This window comes from Anthonomus grandis, chromosome 10 (genome assembly GCF_022605725.1).
Source record: "Anthonomus grandis grandis chromosome 10, icAntGran1.3, whole genome shotgun sequence".
NCBI classification, from domain to species: domain Eukaryota; kingdom Metazoa; phylum Arthropoda; class Insecta; order Coleoptera; family Curculionidae; genus Anthonomus; species Anthonomus grandis.
In genome coordinates this window covers 6,995,843-7,020,392 of record NC_065555.1, presented here as the reverse complement: position 1 = coordinate 7,020,392, position 24,550 = coordinate 6,995,843, and the positions used below count along the sequence as shown (strand labels likewise).

The window sequence follows — 24,550 nt, the reverse complement described above, 5'->3', positions numbered from 1 at the left end:
AAAAGATCTTCGCTTCGAACGAATGACTGTGTGCACAATTTCAGAATTATTGCATAAAAGAGGCCTAGGTTTATTATTTACACCTTTTAATCTAAATAATTTTAATCTAAACTTTTCATAGCAACATTTAAATACATAAATCTATCCTACTCCAACTGAACCATCAGAAGCTTCGCAATAACGTTTAGTTAACGAATGCGATCAAATTACCCCTATAGTATTGGAAAATGTCATGGAACATTATATTAGATAGAGATGACGATGGTGGTGATTAAAATTGGTAGAAAGTAGTTCATCTATTACAATTTTTGATGATGTTTCTCATGAGTTCTGAATTCAAATTAAAAAAAACTTAAAAACGGGTAGAGTATTTATTAGTTATTACTATTAAGTAAATAAATAAATAAATAAAATAGTAATTATGTAATAAACCCTTAATGTAATGTCAAACTGTTTGACAGTTTCTGTGCGCCCTTATTTTACTTTAAGAAGAAATTAGGTCAGCAGATTACTAACGAAAACGAAGAAATACGACCGTAGTGGATCTCGTATTTTAGGTTCTACTGTGATTCTACTAAACTTTACCTAATGCCGAATAATACAGCCACAACTTACCTGATGATAGAAAGTAAAATATGCATAAACAAAAGTCAACAGGCTTTCCACGAACTCAAACTTTTTCCTTTCATGCACCTCTTGAATTAAATACACATAATCCATGCTGGCTGCATAAAAATGACGTTCTGCCATATCCACCGAAGCATCAGCCTGTAAAAAAATATATATTTTAATACCTTAAAAAAATATAATTATTAATAATTCAATCAAAAATATATCAACAGTAACCTAAAAATTAACCAGGAACAAGTGTCACTTAAATAATTATACAATTTTTCACTCCGCAGGTTTCATTTGCACAATAAATAATAATAAAACTTACCGATCATAAAAAATACTTAAAGGGCGCCAAACCATGATTTTATAATAAATAAAAAATATGTAACAGTAGCTAAGATAACTTTTACTACCACAAGCTTGATTTCAAGGAGCTTGATTGTTTGTTTCAGTTGCTCGCTGGAATGAATGAAACCAAAGGTCGGTAAAACAACAGAATGGCAAAAGGGCATTTGAAATATTTGTGCGTAGGACGGGGGGCTGGATTAACGGGACCTTAAGGGACGCGGTAAGGCGAGGGGATGATTGCGCAATTTTAAAAACGTTGCCAGATTTACTTTTAACTTATTTAGGACTAGTTTTGGAAATTCTGTTTTTCTCCAATAATTTGTCTAATTATATCCGAAAAATATCATTTTATTCCCTTCCTCTTCTAATTCTTAAATTGAGATAAAGATATATAAATGACAATTCGATTTTTCGACCTATTTTATATATAATCGTATCATTTTTTAAGTTGTGCTTGGAACGCCTGGAAATAGTATTTTTCTTCTATAATGTGTCTAATTATACCATCAACTTTATGGTTTCTATTTTTGTTTATTAGTAAATACTGTTGTAACAAAATTTGAAAATTGATAAAATTATATTTTTTAATACTAAAATAAAATGAATCAAATATAAATATCACAAATTTACAAAAATATTACAATATTGCAAAAATAAAAGTATAACAAAAAGTAATATAATCTAAAACAAATTAATGAAGGATTGTCCTAACTTTTAATCTTTCATCTAATTAACTTAACTACTATGAGAGTAAACCTATTTACTTTTTAATTATGGTTATTTAATATAATAAATGGCTTTCTTATAATCAAATTGTGCCCTCTAAAGCAGAAATTTTTTAATTCATAAACAGTTATATTAAAACTATATTTGTACAAGTATATCTCTCCCTAAAATTAATAAATAAAATAAGCACAGTCTGTCCATTCACTTGACTAAATCTATTATTATTTTTATTTTTTCTAAGCACATACGGATGTGTATAACCCAGAAAAGCGTCCACTAGAGTTCAAATACATCTTCGCCCGATCAAAAAAATATGGAAACTAAGTATAATAAGACATATACATATTATATAGAAAATACATTTTCATCTCTATTTTAGGGCATTCTTCTTCCACTCTGAAGTAATCAAACATATTAAATTAATAAAAAAGAGAGAAATAGGATACTAACTGTATTTAAAAGAGGGTTCTCGTAATGCGGGTGAATGGTTCTTGTAACTTTAAGCCACGATTGTTTTTTTAATAACGCTCCAATATGGAAAATGACTACATTAAAATTATATAGGTATATAAAATAATAAATCAAATAAGAATATTTTTTTTTGTCCGGTGCTACTGGTGCACGTTCTTTATTATTTTGTTAAAATTCATCTTCTGCCAACAGTTTCTTATTTTATAGTAATTATGCGATACTTATTATTTTATGCATTATTTAAATAACTGTTAAAATTTTTTAACCATTTACCTCAATACAAAGATTGATGTCTGCTGGTGAACTCGATGCTCGAAAGCGGGCATCCTCTTTATGAAAATAAATAAAGCAAACTAAATATTTGCTTTCATTTATAAGCGAAGAAAATAAACGTCTCTTGGCAACATAGCTCAACAAAATGCAGAAATTAATGACGTCACGGGTCGATACAGACAATGACGTCATACTGTTTCGTTGGTCCAGAAATTTTTTGGGGATTAGCGATGGTGTCAAGGCAAAGGCGGGAGGCAACTTCTTCATTGCAAATATTATGCATGTACGAGTACTGTGGTAACAAACTAACGTTTACTCTATTTCTTTTCATGTATAGTATAATATAAAATTTATTTATTAGACTTTTCTGCAGTTTATTATTCATTTGTATATACTTATGAATACCCAATAAGATTAATTATGATTTTTTTCCTTAGCCACAAAAATGTATACAGGGTTATTCACGACGTAGACACGGAATGTTATAGCTAAACTACAGGGTAAAAAGAAGTTAAAAGTTATGCGTTTTTAATTGCAAGGTGTTCCATTAAAAAAAACACAACTTTAATATGTTTCTGCACTTTGAAACACCCTGTATGCATTGAAAATAATTTTTAAAAGATACTTCCAGAACGCCTCTGATAATCAATTTTTTTCAAATTTTTACCCTATAGTTTAGCCATGATATTCCGTGTCGTATGTCGTGAATGACCCTGTATATTGACGGAAAACAAAAGTGGTCTCGGTAATAAGACGAATTATTAATAAACATATTTCTCAATTCAATTAAACCAACTCGAACGCGACGACGGCTTTTATGTACACTTTCTCCTTTTTTGCTGATAAAAGAGAAATGCAGGCATTATAAAATGACTTAGTACATTAGATACGCGAGTCTGTTGATTATATCTTCATTTAATTTATTAGTTATTTTAAAGTATTGTTGTATTTTTGACATTGGTTTTTATGTACAAAGATGGTACCTGCCAATACGTCTTTCTGATCTTCCAGGCAGAATAACCAGAATACCAAAGAGAAAAAAATGAAAAAAAAAACACAAAGAATCACGAACAGGAGCGAACAACCAATAAGTGAAATCAAAGTGACTCATTAATATTCTTTCGAAAAAGAGTTTCCTTGTCAATAATTCAGAGCTTATTTCTTTTAAACTTTTCAACAGAGTCCTTCTACACAAACAGCTTTACCTGCTCTACTTAAGCTCTGTTAAGTAGCAAGGCAGCTGCTACAAATTACCAGAAGAAATTTTTAATATTTTATTATTTTTAGGAACGGCAAAAGCAAACATTAATCTGTCATGTAGCTGATCGAAAGAAGTATCTTATTCAGGACTCACAAAATTTTTAAACTCACAAGTTATAGGGTGAGGAAAAGACAGACACCAGCTCTCATTGATCAGAAGCACCATCTATCATAGCTGACTTCAAACTGTTGGTATATCAACAAAAAAAAAAACAAACATTACATAATGAAATAAATGATACTAGGTAACGCCTAGGAAAGCGTGAGGTAACCTTGTGAATTGGAAACTCTCGACTATTTGAAACGTAGTAGTGAACAAAGATCGGTTTCACAACAATGTATTTTAAATAAATTTTTTTTAGTCTAAGTTCGATGTACCAATTCGTCTTTAGATCCTAAATAACGCTATACAGGGTATTAAATATGTAGATAGACTTTAATCATCAAATCCTTGGTCAATGAAAGACGAAATGTTTATATGAACATGGATCCCTAACGGTTTGGTTTTCGAGCACAAGCATTTAACAAATGCGAGTAACGTTCTAAGGACGTTCAGAATAAGGAAACATATATATTGAACCTTGATCGATACAGTGTAAGTTTAACAAGTTGCTGAGTTGTAACAAATGATGACAGACTAGTATTAGTAAACAACTTTGTTTGAGTTCAACGTGTATTTAGGGGCAAGGGGAGTGTTTTGTTTACAAGTACATTCATCGATTCTCTGTTGTCAGGTTTACACAGATTTCTAAAAGGCATTTTTTAATTTACTCAAAAAAAACTGAAAATATGGAAAATTACCTCAAGTTCCTAAAATCAACTGAGATTTTATTCAAAAGATCTGGAATAATATCAGAATTCTCGGAAAAACTAGTAAATGTTAACAATTTTAATATATCTGAAATTTTAAAAGAAAAACTTATCCAAAACCTTAAAAATTAAAAGAACAATAATTTGAAATACTTGGGAAGACCTGGAAAATGACCCTTAAAATCCTAGAACAAAAGGAGATTTTATTCCAAATGCTTGGAATATTAAAACAATGAAACAAATTTCGGGAATTAAAAAAAATGAACGAAACGAAAACAAAAACTTATTAAAAGAAAAATTATTTGAAATGTTTGGAAGACACGAAAAATGACATCAAAGTACCGGAATAAAACGATATTCTATTCCAATTGCCTGGAAAATTATAAAAATATTTCGAAAAGCTGGAAAATGTTAAAAATCTCAAAGATTCCCGAATTAAAAGAAAAACTATTTGAAAATGACTTGAAAATTCCAGGAATAAAACTTCAATGAAAATGACTTCAAAAACTGGAAAGAAAAAAATAGTTCCTCGAAATTGTCGGGGATTATTTTGACTCTAAATGGGTTTATTATTTCTGTTAAAAATGCCACAGTTTGTAAATGTAATTTAATCGGTTCATATCACATTCTCAAGAAAATTGGGGTAATCAGTAACTTTTTGTGCTGGTCAGTTACAAAAAAAAACAGCAGTGTTTCAGCATCGCCACGATGCAGTTTTTGAACTAAATGAATTTTAAACGACTTGTACGAGAGCAATAATATTTTGGGAAACATTCCGTGTAGATTTCTCTAAGTTCACATTTACCTACAAAGTATTTTTTATGTAGCGCAAGTACATATAAATCGCTAATCCATACCTCATTAAGAAAGTTTTCTTTCTTTTAGATTTATTTAAAGAACCAAACTTAAGAAGATTTTTATCCAAGGTTTCAAATAAAGTATGGTCCCGTTGCTCTCACTCCGGATACATCAGCAAATACATCTTTGATATTTTAATGGCATTTATAATAACTTTTAATCATATCTGGCTTTTCTTTATTCGTTAAAACCATAATTGCTTAAATTATTACGAAAATAACTGACAGTTTGTACTAGAATACATACTAATAAAACATCAAAACAACTCACAGAAAGCAAATTTTTCATAGACCAATAACACAGAGGGGTATCCAAAACATGTTCAAAATTTTGGAAAGCGTTGACTGGGGTTTTCTATGCTCCCCTGATACTGTAAATGAAATAGCATCATTTTTTATTGGTTTGTTAGTGAATGCAATGGATGCATCATTCTCAGTAAAAAAGAAGAGTGTGGTGGGAAATTGTCAGGTCTCTTGGTTTAATGATCATTTAAAGCAAATGCGCGAAACCTTGCATTTCTTAAACTCCTTGTATAGCAATAATGTCTAGAACTTGCAGAACAGGTCAAAATCTTTAGAAAAAGGTATAGGGAAGAAATTATATCTGCAAAAAGGGTGGCAAACTCTCAATATATACTACAGGCTGATAATAGAACGAAAGCTGCTTGGCAGATTGTAAATGGCCAAAGAAAGAAGGTGAATAGTGAGCAGCCCGTGGGTCTTACTGCATCCGAGTTCAATACATTTTTTTCAGGTATAGCTGAGGACACTGCTGAATCATTTATGGAACAGGCCTGCCTGTCGGGTGTCCCTGTGGGGGGTTTTTCTTTTAGTGAAGTGACGTATATACAAGTTAGAGATGCTATAAGTAATTTAAAAAATAAACATTCTAGAGACATATATGGAATGAATCTCCCTCCTCTAAAACAATTAAAAGATCATTTAATATATCCTTTAACAAAGCTTTTAAATTTATGTATAAAACCGTCTTAGATAATCGCTATTGGAGTAACTAATATAGTCTGATTATTTGATTAACTTATATTTCCTAAATTATTAATAATATTAATTCTATAATTATTTTATTGAATTTTTTACAAAACTGGAAAATTGGAATTTAATAATGAAAAACTTTCTCTCAAATAATAAATAACACAAAGTAGCAAAAATCCATAATTCATGATAAGAGATGTTTAGGGCATAGGCACTTTATTGCTTAGTCTCTACCAAGAAAAATATTCCCGAATTTTGTCTCAATATTTAAAAAACACCTTGTATAATAGTATTAAATAAATTGTCAACTTTTTTGCCTTATATACGCATTGATGGACCATATTTGCTATTATCAAACTACTACTATCTATTTAAAATGTACAATTTCGTAGTAGATATTAAAGCGTTTAAAAACGACCAAAAATTAAATAATCCTCTTCATGTACTTAGACATCCGATACCCTGACATTTGAGATTGCGATGAATACACCCACTTTTCAGTCTATTGTGTATTTTAGCTAATAGCGTACAAAATAACATCCTGGCATTAACATTATTATAGGAGCGAGAAATACATTATACACAAGACAGATCAGTGATCTAGAAAATCACGTGAACTTTACCTAAAACCGATTTTTGTACATATTTGTACAAATGAATAAAAGTATTCAAAATAATATAACGGTTGATGTTATTGTTCTACAAATAAAAGAAAGTTATTTCTGTTAAGTGGCCAATAATTGAGTAACCCGTGGTTTTACGAAAAATAAAAAAATTATTAGCTTTTTCAAGCGATTATTTTTATGGCTGATTGATGCACAGTAGCTAATTTCGGTTTAAATTATTGCCCCTAAATTAAACATATTGTGTTAGCTGTTGATAACAGACTACCACTCGTTTTGAGAAGAAAATGGAAAAAAGTGACTTTCGTGTGCTCATTAAGCATTATTTTTTACGGAAAAAAACCATCACTCAAACCAAGGCTAAGCTTGAAAAATATTATGGGGACTCTGCACCATCCATTTCCATGGTAAAGAAGTGGTTTACTGAATTTCGATGTGGCCGTACAAGCACGGAAGATGCCGAACGTTCTGGACACCCAGTCGAGGTCTCTACATCCAAAACAATCGAAAAAATTCACGATATGGTTTTAGCCGATCGGAGATTGAAACTGAAAGAGATTGTGGAAGCCATAGGCATCTCACATGGTTCAGTAGTTTTAATTTTGAATGATCATTTGGGTATGAGAAAGCTTTCCGCGAGATGGGTGCCGCGTTTGCTCACAATCGACCACAAACGCAACCGTGTGACAATTTCCTAGGAGTGTTTGGCGTTATTCAACCGCAATATGGACGAATTTTTGCGTCGTTTCGTCACCGTGGATGAAACGTGGATCCACCACAACACGCCGGAGACCAAACAGCAGTCAAAACAGTGGATTTCTCGGGGTGAATCGGCGCCCAAGAAGGCAAAGGTGGGTTTGTCAGCCAATAAAGTCATGGCGACCGTTTTTTGGGATGCACGCGGTATAATCCACATTGACTATCTTCAAAAGGGGAAAACAATCAATGGAGAATATTATACCAACTTATTGGATAGATTCAATGAGGAACTGAAAGAAAAAAGATCTTCTTTTCCACCAGGACAATGCAAGGGTCCACACATGTGCAGTTTCCATGGCAAAAATCCATGAATTAGGTTACGAATTACTTCCTCATCCGCCCTATTCTCCAGATTTAGCCCCCAGTGACTATTTCCTATTCCCAAACTTAAAGAAATGGCTCGACGGAAAGAGATTTGACTCCAACGACGAAATCATCACTCAAACAAATGCCTATTTTGATGACCTCAACAAATCATATTTTTCCGAAGGGATAAAAAAATTGGAGAAACGTTGGACTAAGTGTATAGAACTCAAAGGAGACTATGTTGAAAAATAAAATAACTTTTTATATAAAAACCTGTCTTTTATCCAAAAAGTCACGGACTTATTGACCCGCCCTCGTAGTATAAATAGGGGATTCCAAGTTCGAGGTGACCAGTGGGATGTCCCAAACCGAAAAATTGAAAAGATCGATTCAATTACGGCAAACTTGAGTAATTTGATTCCTATAAAAACGCTTACTTAAATTCTGCTTAAATTTCTTTTTAAGTCCCTATATTTAGGGAGAAATCCCAAAAAGACGAAGAAAAACTCAATTAACGAAACAGGACGTATAAAATATACAAATTTTTTATAATAAATTATATAAAAAAATTACTCCGAACTATTTATTTAATTCTAATAGTGCTCTTAGAAAAAATGTTATCTTGAAAAAATTTTAACAGTTTTTATACTCGTATTAGAAGGAAAATCACAGCAGCTATTCAGTTTGAAAAGACTATTATACATCAACTAAACCATTTTCGCAAACCCTCCTTAAATATTGCAAATTGAACGAAAAGAAGTTTGATTTATTCCATATTCTCGATGAATCCGTTGCCATGAATATAATTTTGCCTTACTCCACGTCACTCGAAAACAATTAATAATTGACTAGAATGAAACCAAATATATGTAGATTACATGATAAAAACCGATAGTGCTAGTTAAATATAATATAATATAAGCAAGCAGCTTCGATATTCTCAATTTTTTTATGTTGATATTTAAACCATTTCTAATCAATATTACTTATAACTTACTAGATATTATTTTAAAGTGCAATTACCATTCAGACTTATTGTGAAAATGTAAACTGATGTGAGTATCACGTGATGCTGTTACTATATTTACAAAATCTAAAAAAATGTGGAATCTCCAAACTGTAACACAATTACTAAAATATTATCATATTATTTATCTATAAATACTACATGAAAACTAATTTAACCAAAAAATTATATGAAATAAGCAAAGTAGAAAATAAAATTATAAAAATTTCATAGTTGCTACATTTACAAACAATACTCGAGTTTTAAGATTTAAATATAAACCATTCATTCTACAAACACATATTTGTTTTGGTATTTTAATTTTTTGACCTAAAAAACGATGGAAGATATCACGAAGGGGGTCAAGGTTTTTTTTTTTAATTTATTACAAATAGAAATAAAAAAATGGCACCGATTTGGTCGTATAAAAAGTATTGATTATCCTTCGTCAATATTTGGAACAACATATAAACAACAAATTTTGGTGAAGTTTAACAAAGCTAGCATTAGTTGAATAATCTTTAATATTTCTGTAAATTATCCGTTATCAAAAGAACACGCGATCTATAAGCAGTTGTAACGTATTTAATGAGTATTGCAAAACTATGATTAGTAATTTGAAGAGATTAATTAGAGGGTCTCGCACGTAAATGAAATATCAATTAATGTTCCTCGATGGAAATAATTAGTCAGACATAACAACAAAAAACAATAGAAATACATGGTCGACCTTGATGCATTTTACCTTGCAATTTCGTTATACAGTTAAATGTATGATATTCTTGTAGATTTAATAAAATAAATTATCGATATTAAATTTAAATTATCAGTTAATCTATCGTTATTTACCGATAATATAAAAGCCGTAAACCACTTAATACACTCACATATATTGAGTTTGTTTGCTAAAAATTCATCACTTTTGAACATATATAAATTACAGTAATCGAGATAAGTAGAGCAAATATCGGGGAAAAAACAGTTTGTCAACGACTTGTTTCCATAGTAAAATGATGTTTTGCCGTGATCTATTTAAAAAAAAGATTCTTAGTTTTTTTAAAACTAATCAACTATCGTGTTACTAATTAATTTCCATTGTTTCCGTGTCCAAAGGACCTAAAATCCTACCGAAACAATACAGTATACTTACAAGTCACGTACGAAGAATAAATCATTTTTACACTTTTATTTTGTTTTGCTTTTCGTCGCGGTTTTAAATTATAGGAGAGAATTATTCTAAAAAAAAATTGGCGTATTTTGAGTAAATTAGTAGATAAACTGTTTTTATTTAACGTGCATTTTTGGTATTTGGTCGTCCGGTGTCTTCTACTCTGGTGGAAGCAATGGATGAAAAAACCAAAACCAAGCTGGGTGCTTGGTTGAATATTGAAAACATCTCATTTGAACCATCATATATGTATTATACTAAAAACACATGTTTTATCACCATTAAAAATGTTGTACAAGAGTTTTTAGCCTTAACCTCATTAAAGATATCTGTCGAATGTTGAATGTCTGAGCAATTGAAGAGTGGTCGAGCTAAGTGATCTAAGTGCCAAAATTAAAAATTGCTAGAAATCAAAGAAAACTTGACAAATAAGGAAAATAAAACAAATGTAATTTTTTTTATGGACAATTGGCTTTATTAATAAACACAGATAAACTAAAACAAATGTTCTGTGGTAAGACATCAAAGAAACTTCGTAAAGCAAAATAAGTGAAGAAATAACGGAAATGATCTAAGTCCACAAAAATAATAAATGATTAAAAATCTAAAATACTGGTCCATAAATGCCCTATTGTCCTGATCAATGTACTTTAGCATTGCGCGAAGATCTTTTCTCTTACTTTCCTTTATTCGCTCAACACCAGGCAAGGCTAAGAGCTCAACCGACTTTAAATTTTGCACAGTCACACCCTTTTTTAATACACGGCACTTCTCCCATCCTATTAAGTCACTGAAATTTTTCTCGTACAATACTATGCCGGGTTCTTCTTTCGTCACACGTAACCACGACGCTTGTGTAATGCCTAGTTTAGTTGTATTTATAAGTTTTGATGATAGTTTATCAAAATCAAAAAAAGTACATTCGCCTGGAAGGTCTAGCAGCCGCAATTGCCGTTTTGACATCGTTTACTGTCTGAAGCTTAGAACGTTTTGCTTGTTTCTCGATAAGGGCAACATCTCTATCTGAAGAGGAAAAACTATGGCCGGAAACTAAAAATGTATGGTCGATGGTGTCAAAATGTCCATTGGCTACTAATAAAATGTATAAGAAAATGAACATTCGGTTTTTTAATTGCCCTGCGCAGTTGTCACTCCATCGCTTATAAGTTGAAAGCTGACCTGTGTTCAGGGCTTGTAAAAGACATGATGCCATTTGGTTGCCACCTCGGCCAGACAGTCCAGATGCACATTATCCCATCTAACGTATCTTGCACATGTATTCCAAAATTGTAGCATGACAACTGGCGGCTGTAATACATACTACCATGCGTTAATTTTGGTAGGAAAAAAACTTTCTGTAGATCCGTGGTAATGGTACAGGTATCGCTACCTGGAAGAGTACTACTCGCACTGTCTTCTTGAATGACCTTTAGAGCTTTATCTGTTTTTCTATGATGCAACTCCAGCTCGTTTTTAGCTTTTCTTGATACATTAAAGTTTATGTCCTTGCTTCTTAAAAAAGTAAATCACAAGTCTTGCACGTATCAACTCTAGGTCTTCTAAAAGAAAGATTTGGAAAATCCTTTATAAAAACTCTTCTATAGAATTTGTATGTTATAGTGCAACCAGGATGTTTTATTTTAAAAGCGTTGAATAGCTTATAGACATTAAGGTCCGGACTGAGATATTCTTTTTTACTTTTTGAACGGCTGTAGTGGCTCTCGTCCCTCGGAAAGCCGTTGATGTGGTCTTTTACCATCTGTCTATCATGAAGAGTGTACTTGAATTTTTTACAACCTCCTCGTTTATCCTTGAAGGTTGTATGCCCCTCCTTTTTACGCCTAACAAGCGTGGTAATCTTTTGCGGATTGATAGCAAATATTTCCAAAAACGTTTTTTTACATACTCTTTTTACGTTACCTTACCCATCTGGAACAGCAAAAGCTATGGTACATTGTCGTCTGCTTTCTGCTGAATCATCGTAGGTACCATAGCGGCGACTTTGACTGGTAAAACTTGCAATAATCCCATGAGATAGCTGCCTTGCTCGTTGAGTTCAAGGCCATGGTATAGATCGAAAAGCTTAACTTTCATATCAATCACATCCCTACAGCTAAATTTACATTTACAGGTGATCTGAAATTAAAAAAATCTCAGGGTAATGTAACTATCGGCTACAAAGATTTGACTATTGGGCCTGGGTCTAAAATTTCAAGCGAAATATCGTTAAAAATCTCGTATACTAACCTCATTTTTGGGAACGGCTTTTCCAGGTATTTGCAGCTTTGATTTTTGTGTAACATAAGATTTTCCACTCCATCTAGCTTCACTGTTTTTTTCTTCTTTATTTCGTATTTGTATTATCGCCAAACGCAATAGAGTTCATTGTAATTACTTAAACATATAAATACACAGACAATATAACAATCGAATCTAACGACAAACCAACCAAGAATATCGACCTGCATACCGGAACTTAGATCAATTAGCAAAGAATATGATGCCGGACATAGAGGTGGCCCCATCTTTGGACTTCGTTTGCAAGCCCTAGGGTGAAATTGGCACTTAGATCATTTAGCTCGACCACTCTTCAATTATTGATCGTCACAGATCTTGTGCCTAACACAAAATTTTTTCTGTAATTTCAAACACAATAACTACGCTTCCAGTGCACCAAATGCGATGATATTTTGTCTGGGAATAGTAAAAGCGCCTACTAATGTCAATAAAATACTAAACTCATGCTTATTAAAATAAATCAATAGAGTTTTTTTTTTAGAAAAGAAAAAAGATGTATAACCTGGTCTGTTAAAAAATATATAATGCCAAATTTGTAAATGGCTTTCAAAGTTAAAGCTTAATGTGATTTAAGCGACCTATTGGTATTTTTTAAATATTACTAATTCCTATTTTGTAATTAGCGCCGTATGAAAAGCCATGTTTTGTGCGCCCAGGGTATGTATTTCATATCTATTGTTTTATGTTCTTTCTATTACAAGTCTAGTGTATTACAATCAAGATAAAGGACGCACAAAGCACATTATTGAGTGTAGGCGAGCGGATTTAAATGAACAATTAAAGTACCGATAACTCGTTATCAAGTTCGGTATGGAATTGGTAATACAAATGTAAATAAAGGTACGAAAACTTTTTTTTTTACTCGTAAAATACTTACGTCTTCAATATTATTTTTTTAGAGCAATGTTTGCGAGTCGGGCTTGCGTAATAATTTAGTTCATTTAACTTCAATAAATCGTCAATTTATCCTCGTTTAAAGATCACTTTGAACGAGGTATAAAATTTTTTACGTATTTTTTTCCACTTCTTAAAAGCTTTGGTAACAAATAATAAAAATAAAATATTATGGTAGATTAATTAGGACAAGGTGAGAATTTTTAAATGAATGATACATAAACCTATTGGAGCCTGTGCAAATCCCCTCCTGCAGTCAATGTGAGTTATTTAATTTCACATATACATATTTTCTATATTTGGTTGCCTTTTATACAAATCCATTAATGGATTTTGTCAAATTAGTACCTACCACAAAAATAAATAAAAAAAAAAATCCACGTGTCAGATCTTACTTATGCGACGCACTAAATATATAGGACTTATTGATAGCCTATAGTACATAATCACTGATACTTTTATATTTTTTTACGCAAATATTTCAATGCAGTCACTGGATTGAAAAATAAAGGTAGTCGACACCATATCTACTATGACTCAGATGAAGAAAGTATATCTGTGCAATATAACCTTGTTTTTTATGTCATGAGATTCGTGTTTTGTGGGTTCGTTAAATGTTTTCGATACATTTTAAAGTTAAGTAATTCGATGAATATCTACAATAAAATAGCAAATTTAAAAAATAATAATAAATTCATATTCTTTTTTAGAAATAGTATTTTTAAATATATTGTATATGAGAGTGCAAATATCAGCTAAAAAAGGCCCTTTAGAAACAAATATCAAAAATGAGAATAAGTTACAATATATCGGATATACCGCGTGACAATTTCAAAAGGAACAACATTTAATATTTCCTCTACCAATGATAGCATGAAAATTAGGCGAAACACGTCAATTTACGTATCAAAAGGGAAAATGTTTGAGGCCTTTTTGTGTTGTCGTGTTACTTTCAAGCCCCTGACCCCCAGTGCACCTACCCCTAAAATTTTAAATAGCAGCCTCTATTTCTTTTACCATTTTCGTGTTTCTTATAAAATTCTACATATACTGCATTTAATTTTTTTTTCAAAATTCTGACCTCACAAATGAGTGAATTGTATTTAATGCATATTTAAATAATGCAACTCCTTGAAAAATTATAATAATGATAATGGAATACTGGAACCCTAACCTTTACTACTTATATATGAATTGTTCAGAATCCAAGCACAAGTATAGCCGATATTCAAACTGTTCTCGGATGTTTTAAAGAGGTTCAGGTGAAATTCATTCCTGTAAAATTCTATGTTGTAATTGTTGAATTGAATCTGGTTGATTTTAAATTATTTTTTAATTAAATTAATAAAACAACGGATTTCAAGTGACCCCATAAGAAAAACTCCAGCGGTGTCAGATCTGGTGACCTAGGTGGCCATTCTATGGGTCCAATCCACTGCTCTGGGTAATAATTAGCCAAGCACTCGCTTACTAGGCGTGTATAATGTAAGAAGTGCAACAAATTTTCATCTAAAGCAAGATGTTGATTGGCGTCTCTTTGATTTTCCACCTCATAAACTATAAGAGGTTCTATAATTCTAGCATTTATAAATCAATCAATAAATTTCACCATTTAAAGCTCCATTGATGAAGAGGGGACAATGTGAGGATTGAAGTAGCTCCAATAACGACAAGTTTGTTGTGAAAAAGTGCCTTAGTCACTGAAGCAGATATTCTTTATTAACGGGGGCTGAATATTAATCTTGTCCGTCATAATTTGGCAAAACTCAATACGTCGGTCTGGGTCATCATCCCCTAATTCTTGAGTAATTAGGAGTTTGTATGAAAGAAATTTATGAAGCTTCAATACTTTTCTACTAGTTTGATCTGCAACTTTACGAAGGGACCTAGCAACTTCACCAAGAACCTGAATCTGAGCGGCCTCATTCCTTTTCTTATTGCCAACAGATCCTGTTTCTTCAACTTTAGCTACTTAACTCTCGGATGTACGTGTGTCCAACATTTCCTTCAAGATGCCTTTCGTTGAATATGGCCGCCGTTTTTGATAGCAACGATTTTGAGCTCCATAAATGAAAATCATTACTACGCGTTCAGCAATAGAATAAACCATTTTAAGAGACGACACTAATGATTGAAAACTATTATTTATGAAATTAACTTTCATGGATTCTAGAAGAACGTGAAATAAGTAATGAACACTAGGAGTCAGGAAATAAGGAACAAGTCCCTACTTATCATTTGATAGTAGACATAAGCAAGGCGAGAATCTTGTTAAATTGATTTATGTTTTGTAGTGCCAATATCGAAGACGAAATGTAAATAAATAAAACAATTTGAAATGTATAGTATTGGTAGGTACAAGTATTTTTAACCGATAAACGCAATCCATTTTAAAATTAGATATTACATTACATTTCACTCATTTGTGAGGTTAAGTCACGATTTTGAAAAAAATAAATAAATGCAGTTTATGTAGAATTTTTTAAGGAACATAAAAATGGTAAAAGAAATAGGGGTTGCCATTTAAAATTTTAGGTCGCAGGTGCGCTGGGGGTTACAGGGTTGAAAATAACACAACAAATGCCTCAAAAATTATCCCCTAATAACAAAATGTATTTAATATAAATACACGACCTAATTATATAAGTTAATCAAACATAAATTAACAAAAAGCGTAACACAAATATACACAGATTCGAAAGAAAAATAGACTTAATACACCTAATTTTACAGTCTCGGCTTTATGTGGTTGTAAAATTTATCAAGTAAATAAAGGGCATTTTCACATAAGAACTGTTTAAGTCTAGATTTAAATACTTTATTGAAAACGATTGATGAAATTAATATACGATACGATTGATGAAATTAATATAGGGACATCTTTTAAACATGACGTTGGGAGAGATGGAATTTTCAGACTATTGACATTGCCTTGTCATAACACTATAAAAATCTGTATTTTGTTGAAAGGACATTAAATTTGTTTTTCCATTTAGAATGTACAAGTATGGCACTGTCAATATTTTGAGTCTTTGAAAGTGTGATCTACGAGATTCGTTATTTTTCAATCCTAATTACATTTTTTTTGGGCTAAGATAACATTATCTGAACCAGCTGAGTTATACCAAAATATTAAATTGTACTGAACAATTAATTGTACGTATGCATAATCATAGGATAATCGAGACTCCAAGCTGAACTTCAGATAAATACGATTTAGATTGATCTATTTTTATAAATTATAGAAAAAATAAACCGTCAAGACGTTAAGACGCTTTACTGGCAAAAAAATCTCAAATACTTTTTTTCACAGATACGATAATAAAGTACAGACCTCTTTCTAAGATAAATAAAACCATCATCGAAAGTAAACTCTGGTCTAATTTTAGCAGTAATAATAAGCAGTGTTGGACTTTCAATAGAGATTATGTTTCATATATATATATTCATTTAATTCACATAAATACAGGGTGGCGCAACGATCATGAAACAGACACGTGGATTTTGTTTTAGGCTGAAATTAATGTAGAAACTTTAATATAAATCTAATTGAATCGTGACTTTCGAAAAGGGCTTATCTCGCAAAAACGTAATTTTCCAGGAAAAGCTAAAAACTGAATTGTTTCTGACAGATTTAAACTACGAAAATATGATTTTTCCTAATATTCACAATCTTTGTTTGACATCTTAACCTTGCCAAATTTGTTTCTTTTCAAATAAGTATACATGAAGAAAATGGACTTTAGAATTTTCCGAGATGAGCCGTTTTCGAAATTTGAGCACCACTTGAGAGGTTATATAATCACAAGAACATTAATAAAGAAACTTCAACTTTATTTTTTAAAGAAAGATACAAAAAACTAAAAAAAATCCTTAAAGATCAAAATTTTTTTTTGTTAATTTATTTGGAAAATAATAACAAATAAAAAGTAACTCTGCTAAAAGTCTTGTTTGATGTCAGCTCCTGCTTTTCTGTCAGTAGTCGGCCAGCTCAAAATACTATCGTAAAAGTCTTCATATTCTGCAGGTATATACTGCCTCAACTCTTTCAAGTCAGTTGTTTTTAAGTTATTTAGAGTAGCATGGAAAGTCTTCAACAGTAGGAAGATTAGCACAAATACCTTTAGTTTTTGAAAAACTAAAAGTTTCAGTATTAATTTCGCTGTCAATGAAGGGGCGGCATAAAACTTCTCCAGGCTTTTCTGGATTAAAGTCAAATTCATAAAAAGTTGAAACTTGAAAAGATACTTTCTTTTCTTTAGCAACTTTTTTTCCATAGCATCTTTCTGATAACGGTTTTGCTTTAAAGTGTACTTTGCACCATGCCTTGAAATCAATGATATCGGTATAAGTTATCGTTTTTACAAAAAAATTGTCTGTTTTAGTGCTACTGAGTATTATATAAATTCGTATACTGCTCGTGAGTAAGTAAACGATCTTCTCTTCCAATCTTACGCTTTATGCTTGCAAAATCTCTATCACAGCCATTAAAGGAATGACCTCTTTGGGGAAAATAAAGAAAAACTTTTAAATTGCGAGTAAGTGACAAAGCGATAAGATATTTTATTAAGGTATTATTTTTATTTTGCCCAGGACATCCGTCGCAGAATAAATGTAATTCTGTAATATTTTCAGGAATATTTTTACATATAAAGTCATTTAGAAACGAAGCTACTTCTTTTGGTCCCTTCAACGCTTGGCCCTCGTGATAGGAATACAAAGTTGCCTGCCCCGTTTTCATATTATGTACGCAGAATTCGTATACCCAAAGTTGGCGGTAATAGAACACTTCTTGGACAGGAAGTACTGGCAGTGGTAGATTCTGCATATAATCGAAAGACAACCCGAAAATGGTACTGCCGTTCTCGTTACATTTTTCTGTAATAGCTTTGGCTTTATTAAAAAACTTCGATGCCCGACGCTTATGTATGATTAGCTCCGCACTGGCGACCCTCTTGGGATTATCGTTTAAATGGGGATTCTTCAGCTTAACGCTAATTTCTTTACATTTTGAGCACACATTAATTTGTGGCCTACCAAATGCCAAGTCAAAATTTACATTGAAATAATTTCAAAAAAACTGATAATTTACTTTGCTTTCTGGATATTTTGCCGAAAATCTCTCATGCAATATTGTCACATTCTAAACAGATGATAAGTATTTTTTACAATGTTATTTCAATAGTAAATTTCTTTAACAGGAACTGACTCGATAAAGTTGTAAATTAAAGCACATGTTTCTGCGGGCATAACATTGCTTCTAGAACCGGCAAATTTTCCTCGCATATCGTGGGGGCTTTTATTTACAATTTTAGTAGTCGAATTCTCTTTATTCTCTTGTCGGTAACACCATGCAAGTTTAGAAAGGCGACTTTACATACTTCTTTTCTATTTCCATCTGCTTCGATAAAATACTTATAAGAGTAACTCTTTGGCTTACTAATTTTTTATTCTTGACGTTTAGAAGTATCCTTCACAGGGAACGCCTCCATCAATCCTTGAATATATAATATGTCCTGTTCATCTTTGGTATTAAAACCATTTATGCGATTCAATATTGCTTTTTTGGCATCATCGAAAAGATCAAACTTCTTCAAAACTATTTTTTTTACAAATCCATTTTATATTATATATTAAATATAATATCTACCTACTAAATAAATAACATTATTTATCTACCTCTATCCACATCTCCTATTATTTTTTAATTATGTAATAGAACATAGGTATACACTTACCTACAACTAGGCCCAGATTTCCTACAAGGATTATTTTTACCCACGTGGTTTGTGTGCGCAAGTCCCTTAACTTTGGCTTTTTTGATAATTACATTTTTACACATTTCACTATTTCTTACTCCTCGCTTCTTTTTCTCTACTCCTGTATCTGCCTCGTCCGAACTACTAGACTCACTCATTGTTTAGAAAAAAACTAGTAACGTTGAACAAAACAGTACCCAAAATATGTGATTGTTTACTAATTCAAATGACAAACTTGACGTACACCAAGCAACTGTCGTAAAGCGACTAAAACAAGCAAACTTTACGATGCCTATACTCCAACAAAATTCACGTCTTATAAAAATAAGAAATCCCCTTTTTGGTTCGCTTCATTTACTAAACGCATTACGAAAAGGACCCATCTCAGCGAGATGAGTCCTTTTCGAAATTTTGTTTTAAAACCACGAGTTCGTATTTGTAAGAACAAAATCAGATAGGAGCCCTTTTACTTCATAAAATGTTTGCCTACTATTGAACCTGAAAAATTTGCGGAAAAGTCAAATTTGATCAAAATCCGAATTAAGTCCTTTTCGAAATTCACGATTCAATTATATGTAGTAAGTAGTTCTTTAATGATTTTTTTAATGCTCATGACATTTTTTCGTAAAAAACATGACTAGTATAAGAGCGCGATCATCATTGCGATTCTACACACAAAATTATTTATTTATTCACAAAATTACTAATAAATCAAATATTTTATTTAACATTGCTTTGCTGATAAATACTCTTTTCCTTTAAATGACATGGTTCCGATATTGGCCTGATAGTAATCCTAGAATTTCTTATGAGGTACATACCCAACCTTCAGAATCCAAATGTTAGAGCAGGTGGTTATGACCAACATTTAGTTGCTTCTTTTCCCTTAACTGAGAATTTAGCAGATGAGATATATGGAGAATTATTAGAATAAGTAATTCATCAAGCAACAGCAGTAATAGTTGAAAATGAACAATACGAAGAAGACAGAAAATTCTTTTTACTTGTTGATGAGATTAATGGTGTGAATTTTTAACATTTTCTTGATTAATACATTTTTAATGATTTATCATAATCCTATTGGATTTTTGCATGTAGCGATATTTTCTTAAATTATTATTCAATTAATTTTAAATTAAATTTTAACTTCATTTTTAGAAAGAAATAAGCTTACCTCTTGCAATGTATTGGGATTCTTCGTCGTTTTGTTGAGATATCTCTCTTGATTTTGGCAAAATTTCGCGGTTTGCTTCTCAAATTTCTTTTTTTCATTCTTTACTCCTCCGATGTATTTTTTTCGGAACTCCTCGAGAGGTTTTAGCACAGTCGAATTGGCATTATCCACCTAAAATTAACAATAAAATTGCATATTTATAATCTTATAAATGGGTACTATGGGTAGTTTGTTTGTTTGCAACATCTCTGATGCAATGATGCCAAATGCTTATGTAGAAATGGCAAAAAAAACACTTTATAATATCATAAAAATTTGTCATTTATTTTGACAGGCGCAAAACAATACTATTCCTCTTTAATAAAATATGAAGCATTTTTTTTTCCATAAAATATGATAAGATACTCTATAAAGAAGTCAACATTCAAATTTAAATGAATATAGATCACGTATATTAGAGAAAAAGGCAACGCCGCTCGATCGCATTGTTGATTCCACCGACGCAAGTAACCTTTACCAGTGACGTCGTCAAAAAAGATTTACATGATAAATATTTATTATTAATAGATTATGCTTAAAATTATAAAAAATATTACCGTTTATGAATTCTTGAATCTTGAACTTCGCAAATGCCGAATGTAAACACAAAGCCGTTTGTCAAGATGACATCAATTTTTGCCTGCGGTGTTGTCATGTCAAATTTTTTAGAAGCGGTTTTAGGAATAACAAAGTTAATATAATAAAAATGTTATTTTTGCCTTTAGAATAACATATATCTGAAGTATCTACAATCGGAAGCAATCAAATTTCGAGCGTTTTCCCTAAAAATACCAGAAGAATCACAAATAGAGGTGCGACCTTTTCGTTAGGCACTCTGTGACTGACTAAATATATTTCTCACTAGCAGTATTCACCGTTTTAGAGTGATTTAGATGACAATAGGGAAAGTTATTACTAACTAACTATTGCTAAAGCTTTTGACTTAAAATAATTACCATTGCTTAACCTGTTAACGTTTGTGGTTTATCTGTTTATGTGGTTATAAGTGATGAGAATAATGTACCAACAAATAATATTTATAAGGAATCATGCGGTTATTAGTTGTTGAATTGTCAACGAAGAAACTTGTGAAAAAAATTATAAACAAAATATTCTTAACACAAAGTTAAATTACAGGATGCTAAAGACGAGTCTCTTTCTATTAAGGTAGAGTGCAAATTATGTTAAGTTGTGCTCTAATTTTGTGCAAAGAAATATCAAACCTTCGGTCTATAACTAAATCGGTATACATAATTAAAAAAGAGAAAAATGTAACAAGGAGAGAATTTGTAAGTACCTATGCAGATAACAAATGTCAAGTGCATATGAAGAACTCAAGGAATTTTTTATGTAACGTGGAAATCAATGTATTAACTTACAACAACAAGTTTGAGTTGTCACAAGTTAAAACCAGAACGATACCAATTAACTTAAACGGTTAATTAAGTAAAATAATTCAAACAAATTAAAAAATAGTAGTAACAAGTGGGACCTGTCCCCTAACCTGGAATTTATTATTCAGTTTGACAATAAGAAAAGACAAATTATGTCTTAAGTTTGATTAAACAAAATTACGAAAAAGGTAAATTAATAATGATACAATGCAGCCCAATAATGACCGCCAACCAGCCGAGATCTAAAACTATGGGTCTTTTTGTTATGGATTGAATAATGTAGAGAAGAGATCGAATTATTGAGTTGTGCAAAAAACTTATTATAGTAATACTGGCAAAGATACCGATTCTTGTCGCCGACTTTTAACATTAATTGTTGAAACTCATCTTTTTTTAAGTATAATTTAAATACTGTTACTTATTTGGAAATTAACAGGTGAAATAGTGTATAATATTTAATTTACAATCAGGTGAAGTTATAAAACATATATTTAGTCGATATAAATATTAAGTTTCAGATGTGATAGATCCGGCGATCTAAGAGGCCAACAGGACCTCGTCTTCTCCATTGATTCAGATAATTATTTTCTAGGTATTGCCTAACAAGAACTACATAATGAGGAGGTGCGCCAACTATTGAAAATGTAATCAATTTTCTTCTAAAGATAAATGATGATGATTTTCTATTTTGAGAATTATCGATAATTGGATATAACGGACCAATACTTGCATATCCTAATATACCAGCCAAAGCCTTAGCTTTGTGTAGGTATTGTTGAAGGTATAATTCGATAATTCTCTTTATTTCACTAACAATAGTTTTGCTTATTTACGTTTCCATTTAAATAGAAAGAGCGCTTATCACTAAACCAAATTTTTTAAGATGAACTGAGGTTCTGCAGTAGTTCTAGCTGTCTTATACTTTCACAAAATTCAATTCTTCTATCGTGGTCATCGTCACTAAGTTCTTGAAGGATTTGCAATTTATAGGGATTAAATTTATATATATAATTTAGGACGAGTCGATAAAGTAGAATTTTCGTTGCTTTGTCCAGTAATGCTAGTTTATCCCTTTTTTATATGTGTTAGTACCAGTTTCCTGAAATTTTGCCACTAGTTTGCGAATGTACTTGTGACTTATATTATTCTCCGGATGCCTCTGATTATTTGTTCTTAACAAACACTGATCTTAAATAACAATCATTTGCTGTACACCATTCTTGCAGATAAATGTTTTTTAATGACCAGAAAACTTCCCATGTATTGAATAACACCGAAACAAAAATCAAATGTAATAATTCTAATAACAGCAACGTTTCGCCTCGTCAAGTAAAAATACTTTACGTACGGATATCTAAAACACCGCTTTTTTTAGAAATTTTTTTGTCAATTTTCGACATTTTTTGAAAACTCATTTTTAAAAAAAAAACTCAAGCTAGAAGTTTTTAAACATTTAATAAGCTAATAATGAAAAATATAATTTTAAGATTTACGCTAAGCTATCACAAGCAAACTTATTGAGGTTGGAGTGGCTGAGGATGAAGGAAAAAGGTGAACATCAATTTGTTTCCCCCCTTCCTATTGTAGATATGCCTTTCAGCGATTTTAAGACGATATAGGCATTGTAATTTTTAAATTGTCGCCCTGTATATCGTTCGTAATATAGAATATAGATCGAAGATAGATTCTGGCTGGATGACGTATAGACTTTTTGTTGCAAGTAGCCCCATTAAAAAAAAGTCCAGAGGTGTAAGATCGGGCGACCTGACTGGCCACTCGACGACCAATCGATAGATTAGGGTAAGTATATTAATCAAATATTCTCGAACATTTCTGCAGAAGTAAGGCGGTGCCCCATCTTGTTGAAAAACTGTTTCTAACTCAAATTCATGAGGATTGTTTTCAATAATCTCAAGGATCAGTGGTTCTACCGCATTTTCCAACATGTTTAAGTAAAATCTTTCCCCTGTAAAATTTTAGTCTAAAAAGTACATTTCATTTGGTTACATTTAACGATATATTATTTTCGTAAAAAATTGACCTGCACATTTTGCATGCTAAAAAACGCCTGAGTAATAACAAAATATCAATTTCGTGTTATATTAACTTGGCGAACAACAAAGTTAAAGCCTTCTTATAGAAACATTTAAAGAGAATACAGCCTTGATATTTTGACATCAATGCTTATCACATTTAAATTACAGAAAGTAGCTTTCAACGTTGCCAGTTCAACCTATTTAACCAGGTAAGAGTTCATCGTATCGAGAAAACGAATATAAAACTTTTAATTGACGTTTTATGAAAAATAATTTATCTCTTTAAATATGATTTAGTTCTTCGTTAATGCAGTTTTTAGGGTAAATAAATAAACCCAATTAATTTATTGTAACACAATAATAGCCCAATATATCTTTATAGAATTTTATTTTGCGTCATACTAACTGCCTTAAGAATAAATATGGAATATAATTTTTAGGTTGAAGACGAAAAAAATACTAGTTTTTTTTGAAAAGTAATAAAAGTGGTCGAACGTTTATCAAAAATTGCATATTGTCCGAAAAAATTACTATGGTTTAAAACTACTACCCCTTCCTATGGCTTGAACGAATGGTCTAAATATTGTATCAGATAAACTAAAGATGCCTAATCATGGCTAGAATATATTACCTTATGTAGATAAACCATAATTTACTTTTAAGAAAATCTAATCCCCAAATCTTTTGTGCAATGCATGAAAACAAATATAATTTTACTATCAACAACTACATTGAAAACTG

At 31.4% G+C, this 24,550-nt stretch overlaps 1 protein-coding gene across 3 annotated transcripts in view; it reads right to left on the bottom strand.

Moving 5' to 3' along the window:
• The window catches only part of LOC126741724 (rho GTPase-activating protein Graf), a 77,125-nt gene that overhangs the window by 34,930 nt on the left and 17,645 nt on the right, over window positions 1-24,550 (bottom strand). For all 3 annotated transcript variants that reach the window (XR_007662304.1, XM_050448267.1, XM_050448269.1), the window contains exons 3-4: window positions 20,341-20,511; window positions 616-768 (exon numbers count right to left, since the gene is read on the bottom strand). Coding sequence is in view for 2 of the 3 variants with exons in the window: in XM_050448267.1 (XP_050304224.1) it covers window positions 616-768; window positions 20,341-20,511 (324 nt within the window). In the remaining variant the exon portion in view is untranslated. The remainder of the gene's footprint in view (window positions 1-615; window positions 769-20,340; window positions 20,512-24,550) is intronic.